The sequence below is a fragment of the Cupressus sempervirens genome, chromosome 1 (assembly GCF_028749045.1).
Source record: "Cupressus sempervirens isolate cs-2001-9-10 chromosome 1, ASM2874904v1, whole genome shotgun sequence".
Lineage (NCBI taxonomy): Eukaryota > Viridiplantae > Streptophyta > Pinopsida > Cupressales > Cupressaceae > Cupressus > Cupressus sempervirens.
In genome coordinates this window covers 375,601,991-375,617,576 of record NC_143118.1, presented here as the reverse complement: position 1 = coordinate 375,617,576, position 15,586 = coordinate 375,601,991, and the positions used below count along the sequence as shown (strand labels likewise).

Genomic DNA, 15,586 nt, shown 5'->3' with positions numbered 1-15,586 from the left:
TTTTCTATAATTATGGTTTGTCCATGTGCTTGAACCATCCTTGTGAGAAAATCTTCTGCTTGCCCTCTAATATCTCCTGCCCATTTCTTTACTATGTTCTATGCACAACAAGAACCTTGGAAAGCGGGAACATATGGGAGAAGTGTTGAATCCCCATGCCTTGCTATATTCACATATTTGATTATGATTTTTTTCAGTGTCATTTTTTTTTCACCAACTCATTATTTTCTTTTGTCAGTTTACATACTCTTTCTTCTATAGCATTTGCATTGCCTCGCAATTGCTCAAACTCCTGCTCTTTAGTTTTTGGTCCAACATTGAATAAGGAGGTACGGTTATCCCTAGGAGTGATCTCATACCCATTCTTGTCTCCTATAGGAACAACCAAATGCATGGTGTGAAACCTTGTTTCATCCCTGATGATCCTATGAATCTTCTTTGCAGGTTCAGGTTCCCTTGCTTTCCCAATTATGCTAAAAAATGCGTCAATATCTTCAGTAGGAGGAACTTTTTCTTGCCTACTCGTGCCCTTATTTGATTAATTACTTCGTTCATGAAGATCCTCAGATCCAAGGGTTCATCGCTTTGTGACCGATCAGGTGGCTCAATTGCTTTGCTCTTCTCATATTCATATCTAGGATTGAGTATGTTCTCATCGTCTCTAACTTGATCTGGAATGGGGAAAACCACACATTTCCTTATGAAATCAACTGACATTCTAGACTACCTCTTCCTCCTCATGGCCTCTTCGTCCATAAGATTCATCCAATAATCCTCTATGTCTACCTTGTGCTTTTATGTTAATCCTTTGTGGGTTTGGATCTTTTGGAATGCATCAATATCCTTCCTTGCACGATATGTTTCCAATTGATAAAATTGTAGCTTTGCACGTTTTGTTCCTGCTGCTTGTAATGAAGGGTAAGACCCCTTGTTTGCGCCTTTCTTTTTGCGTAAGATTGAACTCTGAAAGTTGCCTTACCCTCCAACGAGACTATTTTGTTGGGAGGGTACTTGGGGTGCCTATATGGTTTGGAGGAAATTCCCTAGATCCTTATACGAGTGAAGGTAGGTAATTGGGTATATCCATTTCCATATTGCTGAATCAATTCAGTTGCCTCCTTAGATAATCTCCAATGTGTTTCCCCCTGGAGGGCACGAGTGATGTTCATACTAAAGATATCATTTAACCTCCTATAACTCGCTCCGCCATGTAACTGTAACTCAGGGTAGCAGTCATAGATGTTGAATTGACCTTTTCCATTCCTAACCTCGCCTCAACATATAAGGCCTGGATACCTTATTTTCCTTGCCAATAGGTAGACTATGTAAGAACCCATGTAGAATTGCTTTGTTTTCCTTCCCTTAATTGTGCATCTATGTAGTCACTTATTATCGTGGCCCGATTAATCATTACTTCACTTGCGGCTATCTTCTCTATGAACTAGAACATCTATGATTTTTCAAAAAAATCGACCGTTATGAAGGTCTTCAAATTTGGGTCTGAAATCACCTTATTTTGGGCTCTTTAATGGCTGCAAAATGATGCAAAATGACTGGGAAGTGATCCCTAAACAAGTCCAACAAGTTTGGCTTTGAATGGACTTTATTGATTCTAAAAAAAATCACCCATTTCCAGGCAGTCTGCATATCTGGGGCTACAACACTCCAACGCAGCCCCTTGGTACCTCCAATGTCACAGGAAAATTGTCTTCTTTTAGCCTCAAATCAGTCTTCAGTCATGGGGATATCAGTCTCCCTCCCATGTCTTAGAGATTCTCTACCATCCGCTTACAGCCACCCTAAGTTGGATTGATGTCTTCTCCAGCTCTCTTGCTCCAGACTTTTCAGCTAACTTAGCCTTTGTCTTTATAAATCCTTATGATTTTTTCTCCAAGTTGATGGCCTTTTAAGGGGATTTAGCATTTTGATTTACCCCCCACAAGCAATGTGGGATAAAAGTTTGATACCCTTCTAGAGTCTTCTTACTTTACTTTATTAATTTCTTTTATTTACTTTATTTAATAATAAAATAGGCCATAATAGGAAAAACGACCCATGTATGGATTCCCCACAAAAATTGCATAGTAACATGGAGACGCGTCCTCCCCCCCCCCCCACCTTTTTGCCCCACGTCCCCGAGACTTGAACGCACCGGGGACTTGGGGACTCCGTCCCCCAATCCCCAATGGTGCCACCAGATTTTGCCACCTCCACCAAGGATGGGGGATGTCCCAATGTTGACTAATTGCTGATTCAACTATTTATGTTCAATGTTCGATGTTCCAATTCCATCCAATGTTCAAGTATTTACTCTTTTACATCTTTATATCTTATATTGCAATACATGTTTTCATAACTAGCATTTAAAGTACCATATGTATATATATAGTATATACACACCTGCCCCTATCCCCCACCACCGTCCCCTCGCCGTCCCCCCATCATCCCCAAATAAAGTCCCCTCTGTCCCCCCGTCCCAAAAACTTGTCCCCCCGTTCCGCCGTCCCCTTGTCCTCCAGGGTGGTGTAACTATGAAAATTGATTTAGTCCACATTTCCCTCATCTTCAATGAATCCAAAATGCACATCCACACTCTAATCCTAGACTTAGAAAATTTTGGAGTTCCAAACTTCCTCCAAGGGAAAAATGACCCTGGTCTAGACAATTTCTAGACTCCGAAAATTTTCAAGCTCGCACTTGGGGGAAAAATCACCCCTTGCCTGGACTTTTCTAAAAATTTTCAAGCCAAGATCATCCAAAGTGCTGGAAATTCATGATATGCTTTGGTTTTGACCTCCAACACTCTTATGAAAATGCCAAAAATAAGAAGGGAAATTCATTATAGTCGGGATTTTGATCAAAATATGAAGGAAAATTAGTCTGAATTTGTTGTATTTTTTTAAAAGGAAAAATGATTTTCCTTCGAATTTTAGCCTTTTTGAATGTCAAAATTAAATTATATAAGGATTTTATGGCCCTAATGCATGTAATATTCCTTTATATGGAATTTCAGACTAATTGACTAGCCAAAACTTAAATACACTTAGGATTTTATGTTCAACCCATTATAACTTGATCTTGATAGACCTTAATTTCAATGTTCCCACTTTAAAATCACGATTGACCATTTGTTTTTTCAAACACCCCTCATTCTTTCAAAGCTCTAAATTGCACAATGCAATGCCAAAATTTGCTGAACTTAACAACTACGAGCTAAAAAAGGAGGTCCCCATTTGCAATGGGGTGATGGTGTGAAAAGGTCACAACAAGTAAACCAAATCTTAAATTTCTAATTGCTGGTGTATTAAAATAGACACCAAGAAAACTAAATCAAACTTGTAGAATAGCGGATTTAAGTTCCTAATTGCGTGGAAATAATTGCAAATTTAACCATTACCAAAATCAGAGCATCATACCACTCTTTCTAACTTAGCTTCACCTTGCTGCTACAAGAAGTGTGTGACTGTAACCTGCCTTTTAGCTATGCTACCCGAGTTTCTGGGATGGGGGCAGAGGTGGATGGAGAAGTGTTTTCATCCCCCCCGAGGAAAGGGATGGTAGTGGGACAGCTATATAAAAATTAGGGAAAATTTAAAATAGAAAGAGAGATTTAAATTTTCTTATGAAAACATGGACAAAGCATGCATTATAAAACCTTAACATATAATGTTTGTGTTAAATAATTAAAATTGAGAGTTCACATGAGAGTGGAAGTAAAACAAATTATCAAAACTCAAACTTTAATGAATTAATTAAATGGGACAGCCAGGGGACAGGTTTCCGAGTTTTTGGTCATTCCCTGTTTCCGAGAAGGATCAAATAATGCCCAAAATGCGCCCCCGAGCAGTACAGCCTTTTAGTGATTGGTAAGAGCCTAGAGGTTAAAAAGTCTTAAAAACAAGTCTAGATCCCTGTCTTTTAGTTGGAACATCGTTGTTTAAAGATGGAAATTGAAGCACTAGGTTGATCTAATTTGATTTCAAGTCAGCATTAATCACTGGTAATTGCTGTGAACAGTCCCTTCTAGCACGAAATTTGGATGAAGAATGGAAGAGGACTGATTCTTTATCAGCTTCTATGTTTTCTTCCCTCGCCAAAATGACAAAAGAAAATGTCTTCAATCTGCCCTTCGATTAATTGAACTGCTTGGCAAATGCTTGCAATAAGAGGGCTTTGGAATGATTTTGATTAAGTTATATAGCTTGGCTTCCCAATTGATTTTTCCTCTTCAGGTTGACCTTGCTCTAAGAAATTAAATTGAATCAATCAGATAATAGTGCCCTGGCATATAATTTATGGCTCTTTCATCGATTTCAATCCTCCAACGTGGTCTTTGATAAAATTGCAGGTCCGTTTGTTAATGAGATTGCAACTTCCTGTCATTTATTGATTGCAAATCCATTTCCATTATTAATTGCAGATTTCTGCCATTTATGAATAGATGCCAAATCAAATGACATATATATGGCCATCAGTAGGCACTCAACCAGATTTGTGGCCTAATGTAGGCCTGTAAGTTTGAATTTAAAGGCCCGGCATTTGAATTCTGGCCTGATTTAGGTCCACATGTTTGAAGTAAGGCCTCACATTTTGGATATTGTAGCCCGTATGCTTGAGGCTTAATGCTCTATGGTTTGGGTATGTATTTAATGTAAGGCCCTGCTGTTTCATTCAAGGCCTCACATGTTTGAAGTGGGCCTATACGTTTTAGATTTAGCCCTTGGTTTATTAAATATTGGGCCACACGTTTTGGATATAGGGCTGCAACCTGGATCTAAACTTAGGTTTAGGGTCATGGTTGTTGTTTTTGGCCACATACTAGGTGATGAGGCCAGATTTGGGGTCTTGGAAGCCACATGTTTGGATATAGGACTGGCCTTACTTATTTTTAGCCCCAATGTCTATTCATAAGGCTCCAAAATCTGGAAATTAAAGCCACATGTTGAATTAAGGGAGCATTCTTTGATGTAGGGCCTGCCTTGTTGCTTATATACCCAAATTTAGATCAAAGCCTAACAAATTTGAGGCCATGCATTACTGATTAAAGTCCTTACATTGAACTTGAGGCCCACACACCACATTTATGAGACCACACACTTGATTAAAGGGGCCACACATTTGGCATTATAGGGCTGCATTTGAAATGGGGCCATACATTACTTGATCAAAGTCCTTGCATCGAACTTGAGGCCCATACTCCACATTTATGAAGCCACATGCTTGACTAAAGGGGCCACACATTTGGCATTATAGGGCTTATAAGTTTGAACTGAAGGCCGGTTTTATTGAACTCAAACTCACATGTTTCCTTTAATTGGCTTTGGTTTATTGTGTTTTGTGCCATATGTTTCACGTTTAGGCCATGTTTGAGGTTTCAAGGCCTTGCTGATTGGTCAAGAGCCCATACTTTTGGTTAGAGGGCCTGCCCCTTTGCATATACAACCAGATTTGAGGCTGCATTTGTTGAGTTCCAGCCCAGACTCTATGAATTAAGGTCCACAGGTTACTGATATAGGTTTTTCTTACCAAATCCAAGGCCTGATGCAAGACCAAGACCTATACGTCTGAATTGTAGGCCTGATTTAAGACTTATCATCATCAAATGTAGGCTCAGGTTTGATGGTCAGGCCTACACATTCCTTAACAGAGCTGCATGATTAAAGTCTTTAGCCCATACGTTTCCTTTTATTGGCCCTTGGTAACTCAAAATTAAGGTCAGTCAAATAGCCTTAAGGACTTCATGATTGGCCCAAAGTTTTCCTCACTTCCAATCATTTTCTTATTCCATTAATTCATAGTCTCTTTTAAAATCAAACCTTGCAATTTGGTTGCATGTCCCCTTCCATGAAATTCAAACCACTAGAATTTGACTCCAACCTTGATTACAATGTTGATCTTCCAACCATTTCACAATATCAGGCATTCTTGTTAAACTCAAAGCTAGCTGGGTTAAAATTTTAAACAAGGACTGGAAACCACCATCTACATAGGCAAAACCATTAATCACCAAGTGGAAATCACCCTATTCTTAGGCAAAGGTTAAAATGTCAAAAACAGGAACCACCTTACACTTAGGCAAAACCATTGTGAATGAAGTGGAAACCACCACTAAGGCAAAATTGCTAATCAACAAGTGGAACCACTACCCACTTAGACAAAATCTCTATGCATGAAGTGTGAACCACTCATGACTCACACAAAAATTACACCAACTTAGGCAAGGTGCAACTGATATGCGGTGGAAATCAAGGGAGACTCAGGCAAGGTGCAACTGGTGTGGAATGGAAATCGGGGGTGACTCAAGCAAGATGCAATTGATGTGTTGTAGAAATCGAGGGTGACTTAGGCAAGGTGCAACCAGTGTGCAATGGAATCAAGGCTGACTTGCGCAAATTTAGAACATAAATAGGAAACTCAACCCAGTAGAATTTGACTCCAACCTTAATTACAATGTTGATCTTCCACAGTTTCTCAATATCAGGCATTCTTGTTAAACTCAAGGCTAGCTGGTTTGAAATTGATTTTTAAAAAATTAATCACCTAGTGGAAATCACCACTCTTAGGCAAAGGTTAAAATGTAGAAAATGGGAACTACCTTACACTGAGGCAAAATTGCCAATCAACAATTGGAAACCACCACCGAGGCAAAATTGCCAATCAACAATTGGAAACCAATACCCACTTAGGTAAATTCTCTATGCATGAAGTGTGAAGGCAAAAATCACACCAACTTAGACAAGGCGCAAGTGATGTCCAGTGTAAATGAAGGGAGACTTTGGCAAGGTGCAACTAAAGTGCATTATGACTCAAGCAAGATGCAAATTGATGTGTATTAGAAATCGAGGGTGGCTTAGGCCAGGTGCAACCGATGTGCAGTGGAAATCAAGGGTTACTTAGGCAAATTTAGAACATAAGTTGGAAATTAACCCCTACTTAGGTATAATATACTTCAACTCATCATGACTTAATTATTCAAATCTGATTTATATATCTTCAAGTTGGCTCAAATTTACACCTTAGCTGGTCTCCTTACAAAGGTGTCATACCATTCATTAATTGCCACCATTATTTTTTTCGCAATCTCGTTCTAAATGATCAACATATTGCCAAGTCTGATCACACTCCACTAAGCCTGATTTCACTTAGTCTGGTTTTGTTAATGGCCAGAATATTGCTCAACCAATTTTCTCTCCAAGGCTAACCCTTCATTGTGCTCTCTTTCAAGCTTAGAAAAAGTTGCCAACCTACCTAAATGCTAACACTTACAACAAACTAAACTAGCACCTTCTAAAAGGCATGAAAGAAGATGGGGTCCCCATGTTTCATGGGGCGATGGTGTGCATAGCTCACAACAAAACCAAAAAAATATGAATTGCATTTAAGGTCGTAAATGTGTGTCATTCTTCTAATCCTCATTTAATATATTATAAGATCACCCTTGCCTTAATACAGATATCCACGATACTGTGCAAATGTTTGATCAACCAAATTAAATAAGGATTACAAATCTCCAACAATTGGTCTGGACCTTCATGATTCAGTTCATGGAAACCTACAGTGCTTCACGACAAGCAATATCGGCGACAGGCAGACTGTCATGACCCCAATAAAGTCACAATGATTACAATGACAGTATTTAGTGTCATAAAAAATGATTAATAGATTCAGAAAATTGTCTAGATTTATAAGACTTCAATTTTTTTTGAACAGACAAAAGTAGCCCTTCCCTACTTAAAGACAGCAATCTACATTCAAGGAGAATGATTATGGAATAAAGAACAATGAGGGCAATACAGCAGTCCTGATCTGAAGATAAAACAGGGATCATAAAGGATTAATTAGATAACAACGACAGCGATCATAAAAGAGTAATTAAGAATGATATGAGATAAGGCAGTAATCTGAAAAAGTTAAGATATAATTAAAATAGCATTAAAGTAAACATAGGGCATGTGGAAGAGACACGATTCTTGGAATGGGAAAAGGAATTGCCTAAGGGTCACAACCCTCCAGCAAGTTAAGAAGATATTTAAGATGAAGAAAGGATCATTCCAAGAAAGAACATAAGAGAGGTTCAAGTACATACAAACAAAGGTTCAGATCTGTAATAGATCAGATCCCAATTTCTCTTACCAATTAGCTAATAGCATTAATAAGTTATTGCCGTGGGCAAATTCTAGGGTAAATCCAGAAGGGGACATTGCACTTAGATTTGAATAAATATAAAGAAACATGGGTCAAACCATTTGGGTATGCTTACATATTCTATGATCCTAAACCTAAATCCAAGATTAATATGAACCATGAACTGTAGGCATGAATATATCAGTTTTGCTAGCAATAATTTTCTTGGGCAGATTTAATTGGCAAGGCTTCTTCTTGGAACTTGGGTATATGCTATATCTTGAAGACAAGGGGAGGTTTCTTGTGCCAAATTGATAGATACTGGCAAAGTTGTATTTTTATTGCATGCCAAACATTGTCAAATTTTCCATACACAAGCACAATGATGGAGTAGAATGAGCTTTTGCAAGATAAAATAGGAAATTGGTCTGAATCAAGAAATGGGGTAGACAAAACTGTCATAAGAAAATCGGAAATAACAAATCATTTAATTTTCTACTAATACTTGGTAAATCACATTCATATCTGTACTGTAGAAGAAAGTGGGCAATCCTCAATATAATAGTCATAGTTCAAAGTTTTTATCGCAGAGACTTGATTTTGTAATACAGGAAATTGAAATCAATTTATAAATCATTTGCTAACAGCTGTGAAAATATACTAATATTCTTTCATGGCATAAACGGCTATATAATATATTGCCATAATTAAGTGAGCTCAGGCCACCATCTATGTTAGTATTCTCTTGACTGGGGTTGCTGATAGGCCAAGACTGGGGCAAATGAATATGAAACATTCAGTACTTAACATAAATTTCAGCTTGGTCTATTGGTGTCAATCCGGGAGCGTAAGCTTATCCATCAAGGGGTGCAGGTTATGAGATGAGTGCTTATGGGTGCACCTAGAACATGCGGAAGGAAACCTACAACAAAAAAAACAATTCCAGAGATAGGAACTGTCACTTCCTAGCTGCTGGAACTACACACACAACAAATTTTCAAGAAAAATAATTTATTAGAAACAAAACAAAACCTCTCACTAAATTAATAATATTAAGATCAAACTTTAATGAAAATTTTCAAACCAAACTCAAACCATAAATATTTTATCAAACTAATTTAATGGAATGTAAATCTGACAATGATTAAAGTGAATTAGAACTATCTTAAATAAAATCAAACTAATCAAAATCATACATTTATTAAAGAAATTAGAACTATCTTGATCAAACAAAATCACACAACTATCAAAGTTTTAAAATTACACAAAAATATTATATAGATATGTTAGAAAGGTTAATCTTTCCTTGGATATATTTTAATTAGGATATTCCAAGGGTCCCTACATGTAATTTGTCCACTTGTACACATGTGGAGGACATGTCATTATTTGTCCATTATTCCACATGTAAGGACAACTCTTGTTTATTTCTTTATTTAGTTTATCCTCCTTAAGAGGATTGTGACACTTTGCACACACCTATTATGAATGTGGCATTCATAGAAATGGGAGTTACAAATGCAACTCCTCTCTCATCTCTATATAAGAGATGCTCCTCCTTCCTTCTTCATAACTACACACCACTCTAAGCACTTGATGTTATTGTATTGAGCTACCTTTGCTCCAACATTCTCTCTCTCTCTTCTTTAGGCATTTGCCTTCATTCATAATAACTCACAAGGGGTTTTCTTTGCTTTCCCCTTATAAATCCTTGTCTCCATTGTTGAACCATCTTGGTGTATGCTCTTGGAGTTGCTTATCTCATGGTAACATTGTTTCACACTTAACTTACTTGGATTGTTTCTCGTTCCTTGCTCAACATTATTCATTTCTTACATGGTATCAGAGCTTGGTTATCTAATCCTTGTTTTAAGTTTTGTGGTGAAGGTTGCCATTCATTGGAGCACACCTTATTTGGAGACGTTATTGAGAGAAGAAGATTGTGTTGTGATCTTAGCTCGTTTTAACTAATCTTGTGCATGCAAGTTTTTTTTTACTAACCCTCTTTGGAAGGCTTGCCGCCAAAGGGTTTTCTTGCAAAGCTTCATTTTTTTTACTAACCCTCTTTGGACGGCTTGCCGCCAAAGGGTTTTCTTATAAAGCTTCTTATTCTTTTCTAACCCTCTTTGGACGGCTTGCCGCCAAAGAGTTTTCTTAGTAGTTTTTTTTTTTTGGTTTGTTTTGGACGGCATGCCGCCAAAACAAAACATATTACAATAGTGAAGCTTTTTATCTCTTTATTTTTCCTCTCACTTTATTTATCAAAAATTTTTAGGAAAAATAATATATTTTACTATTTAAAAAAAAAAAATATTTTACTTCTTTTTGTTTTTAAAAAAAAAAAAAAAAAACAACAAAAAATATAGTATAAAGTTTTTATATATATAAAAACAAATAAAAAAAAAACTTCTTTTATTTTTTAAGGCGGCCGCGCCACCTCGTGCCTCAGCCACCCGCCGAAGGCACTGTTACATATTTCGGCCCGAGCTCGCTGCAGCATTTTCGGCCGCGCAAATCGCGCCGCCGCGCAAACAAATCGCGCCGCCGCGCCAACAATCCCGCCGCCGCGCAAACATTTGCGCCGCCGTGCCAACATCCTCGCCGACGGTTACATTCCGCCGCCGCCACCTCTGCACCTTTACCGCGCACTCTGCGTTTTTAAAACCCCCTACCACTGCCCGCGGCTCGCCGCTCCACACACGCGGCGACCACCGACGTTGGCCGCTCCCGCCACGCGGCAACCACCGCCCGCGGCTCGCCGCTCCACACACGCGGCGACCACCGACCGCCGCTTTCTCTTGCCACGCGGCAGCCACCGCTAGCTTCCCTCAATTTTTGATTTAAATCCGTTTCCCCCTCCTTCTTTTTTCATTTTAATTAAACTTTAATTATTTTTAAATTCCACTATCACTATTAATTATAATTAAAATAATTAAAAAAAAAAATCAAATATTCTTAAAAAAAAAAATAATAATAGTAACATAAAATATAAAATAAAAAAAAAAACAAACAATTTTGTTCAATTCATAAAAATTTTAATTTTAATTTTTTTTTTCCAAATCATTTGATTCTCAAATTAAGGGCATTTTTTTTCAAAAAAAAGAAGGAAAGAATTTTTTTTTAATCATGTCAACATTAATTCCAGAAATCAAACTTAATTATTCAAATTATCATTCTTGGAAAACCCATATCTCATTTATTTTTCGTTTTAAACATCTATTTGAAATAGCCACTGACCCTTCTCTTGAGCCTGGTTCAGCAGCTACTCAAGATGAGAAAGATACCTGGAAAGCTAAAAACGAAGAAGCTTTAGGGTTAATTGGTATTTCTATTATTCCAGATTTATATGTCTTAATTGCTCACTGTTCTAAAGCTCATGATGCGTGGTCCATCTTCAAGACCAAGTATGACAGTAGCGATGAATATCGCAAAATACAATTGCAAGATCAACTCGAAGATCTCAGGTATGCAGATTTTAAAGGTATGGATGAATTCCTCTTAAAATTTGATTCTCTTAAAAGTCAAATTATGGCTTTAGGTATTCAATTAGAGGATATTCGTTTAATCCATCTTATTCTTAAAAAATGTCTTCCAAGACAGTTTCAACAGTTTATAACCAATATTCATGCACAACTTGCTATTCCTACTTTATCTTCTCAGTTAACTTATGTTATTTTCCAAACTTTATTGAGACAAGAAGAAGCTAAGCTAATCCAGTTTGGTACTCTCAAATCAACTGAACATGCATTTGTCTCTAGAAATTCAACTAATAATTCTCGTTCTAATAATCATAATTACAAGCCATCTAATTCAAATAACACTAACAATAAATTTCATCCCAAATATAATAATACCCATCACCCTAATAATACTCGTAATCCTAATCAGAGGAACCATTCCAATCCCAAACCTCATTGTTCTTATTGTGGCAAAGATGGTCACCTTGTTAATAATTTTTTTAAAAAACAAAATGATAAAAAACCTATGAATCATAGTACCAATCATCAAACCTCAAACCATAGAAAAGGTAATTCAACTTATTCTAATTCTCGTCAAGCTTTTACTTGTAGCTTTAATCTTTGTAAACCTCTAGAGTGGATTGTTGATAGTGGTGCATCCCAACATGTCACCTCTCATAAAGAAATTTTTGATTCCTTACAACCTGATATTGCTAACATTCCTATTCAGTTAGCTAATAATCAGACTTGTAAAGTTGAAGGACTAGGTGATGTTACTATTCCTAATGGTAAATTGCATAATGTTCTATATGTCCCTGACTTGAAAACTAATCTAATTTCTGTTTCACAGCTATGTCAGAACTATAAAGTTGAATTCTACAAAGATACATGTTATATTATAGATCCTCAAACTCTCGAAGTAATTGCTTATGCTAAAATGGATAATGACAATTTGTTTAAATTCCATGAATTTGCTAGTTCACGATATTCTTTACATACTTCTATTGATTTCAATATATGGCATGAAAGACTTGGTCATTTAAATTCTGATTATATTACTTTCATGCAAAAGCATAATATGGTTGATGGCTTGCCTAACATTATTCCTTCCAAGATTACCTGTACAGGTTGTATGAGTGGTAAGATGCATAGGGAGCCCTTTCCAAGTGGAAAATCATGGCGAGCAACTCATAAGTTGCATCTTGTCCATAGTGATCTTTTGGGTCCCATGGAGAATACCTCCATCCAAGGTTCTCGGTATGCACTTACCTTTGTTGATGATTTTTCTAGACGAACTTGGATCTATTTTTTGCATAGCAAGGATCAAGTTCTTGATATATTTATTGAATTTCAGTTATATGTGGAAAGGCAATCTGGGTATAAACTTAAAATTCTTAGAACTGATAATGGGAAAGAATATGTGAATAATGCTTTTCATTCTTATTTGAAATCATGTGGAATTAAGCACGAGCTTACTATTCCTTATACACCACAACAAAATGGTGTAGCGGAAAGAAAGCATCGGACCATTGTTGAAATGGCTCGAAGCATGTTGCATGCTAAGAATTTGCATTATAAATTTTGGGCTGAAGCCATGTTTTGTGCAACTTATATTCTTAATCGGACTCCTACCAAAGCTCTCAAAGCTATCACTCCAGAAGAGGCTTGGTCTGGTAGGAAACCAAATTTACATCATTTACGGATATTTGGTTCTACTGCTTATGTCCATACGCCTAAACAGAAAAGGCATAAATTAGATGCTAAGTCATCTCCTTATATGTTTGTTGGCTATGATGAACACACTAAGGGTTATCGAGTTTATGATTCCACTACTAACAAAGTTCAAGTTGCTAGAGATGTCTGTATTGCAGAAACTGGAGTTCATGACTGCTCTACTACAACGGATGAAGAATTCAGTGGCACTAAAATTGTGCTAGTGGAGGACCAACCTCCCTCTCTTAACCCTACTCTTTCTTTTAATCAAGTACCACAGGTTATTTCTACTCCTCCATCTCATGATACTCAAATAGATACTAATGATACCATTCTTACTCATGATTCTTCCTCTAGTGATAATTCCATTACAACAAAACGTAAACCTAAATGGGCTCAAAATCTCATCAATGAAGCTGATGATTATATTTCTAAATCTGGTGGAATTAAACATAGAAGGATTAATTATTGTAATTATGCTTTGATGACTACTATTATGAATTCTAACGATCCTAAGTCTTTTGATCAAGCTAACTCTCAACCTCATTGGCAGAAAGCCATGCAAGAGGAATATGATTCGTTACTTGCTAATCACACTTGGGATTTAGTCACATTACCTCCTGGCAAAAACCTAGTTTCATGTAAATGGTTATATAAAACAAAATTGAATACTAATAATGAAATTAGTAAATTTAAAGCTAGACTAGTTGCTAGAGGCTTTTCCCAAATTGAAGGCTTAGACTATAATGAAACCTTTGCCCCTGTTGCTAAAATGCCTACTATCAAATTAGTTCTTGCTTTAGCATCTAAACTGAATTGGCCCATTCATCAAATGGATGTTAAAAGTGCTTTTTTAAATGGTGAGTTACATGAAGAAATCTATATGGCTCAACCTCCTGGATTTGTTAAGAAAGGTAGTGAAAATCTAGTTTGCAAATTGAACAAATCTATTTATGGCCTTAAACAATCACCTAGAGAATGGTATTCTCAAATTAATTCTTTCTTCATTTCTCAAGGTTTTACTAGAAGCAAAAATGATCCTAATTTGTTTATTAAACATACTACCGATGATATTATCATTGTTATTGTTTATGTAGATGATTTAATTCTCACTTCTAGTTTAGACATTTTGATTTCTGATATTAAATTCCAACTTAAACAAAAATTTCAAATGACCGACTTAGGTATCTTACATTACTTCTTAGGTATGCAAATTTTTCAAACTCCTAATGGTATCTTTGTTTCTCAAAGCAAGTATGCTTATGATCTTTTAGAAAAATTTAAGATGAATGACTCTAACCATGTTTCAATTCCATGTGAATTAGGAACTAAATTAATAAATGATATGAATACTCCTTTTGTTGATGAAACTTTGTATAGACAATTAGTAGGAAGTTTAAATTATTTAACTCTTACTAGACCTGATATTGCTTATAGTGTTGGTTTAGTGTCTCGTTTTATGTCTAAACCTCAACAAACTCATTTTAAAGTTGCTAAACGCATCTTAAGATATATTAAAGGAACTATTAATATAGGCTTATGTTATGATCCAAACTCTGAATTCATTTTACATGGCTATACTGATTCCGATCTAGGTGGAGATCCCAATGATGGGAAATCCACTTGTGGTTATGTTTTCTTTGTTGGTTCAGGTCCAATTTCTTGGAAAAGCAAAAAGGAACACTCTATTTCCCTATGCTCAACGGAAGCTGAATACAAAGGTTGTACCAATGCAGCTAAAGAAGCTTTGTGGATTCGAAGACTTCTTGATGATTTTGGTCTACTTCAACAATCACCTACACCTATACATTGTGACAATCAAAGTGCTATTGCCTTGGCAAAGAATCCAGTATATCATGCTCGCACTAAACATATTTCACTTCAACATCACTTCATTCGAGAACAAGTTGAAGACAATCAAATTATTCTTCTTTATTGTAAAGGCGAAGATCAAGTGGCTGATATCTTAACCAAACCACTTTCTAAAGAGAGATTTTAGTTCCATTGTAAAAATTTGGGTTTGCAACCCGTTGAAGTACACTCCCCAAGTAAAGCTTAAGGGGGGGTGTTAGAAAGGTTAATCTTTCCTTGGATATATTTTAATTAGGATATTCCAAGGGTCCCTACATGTAATTTGTCCACTTGTACACATGTGGAGGACATGTCATTATTTGTCCATTATTCCACATGTAAGGACAACTCTTGTTTATTTCTTTATTTAGTTTATCCTCCTTAAGAGGATTGTGACACTTTGCACACACCTATTATGAATGTGGCATTCATAGAAATGG

The 15,586-nt window shown here is 36.5% G+C and overlaps 1 protein-coding gene and 1 pseudogene across 8 annotated transcripts in view; both read left to right on the top strand.

Moving 5' to 3' along the window:
• LOC149577809 (ATP-dependent Clp protease ATP-binding subunit ClpA homolog CD4B, chloroplastic pseudogene) overlaps window positions 1-10,946 on the top strand; it is a 31,353-nt pseudogene extending 20,407 nt beyond the window's left edge.
• LOC149577808 (cytochrome b-c1 complex subunit 6-1, mitochondrial-like) overlaps window positions 1-15,586 on the top strand; it is a 117,422-nt gene that overhangs the window by 57,441 nt on the left and 44,395 nt on the right. For 4 of the 8 annotated variants that reach the window (XM_089825927.1, XM_089825942.1, XM_089825918.1 and 1 more), the window contains one exon: window positions 12,710-12,839. The exons of the other annotated variants lie outside the window; for them this stretch is intronic. In XM_089825927.1, coding sequence (XP_089682053.1) covers window positions 12,715-12,839 — 125 coding nt within the window. In that variant the 5' untranslated portion in view covers window positions 12,710-12,714. The remainder of the gene's footprint in view (window positions 1-12,709; window positions 12,840-15,586) is intronic. 8 annotated transcript variants of the gene reach the window in all.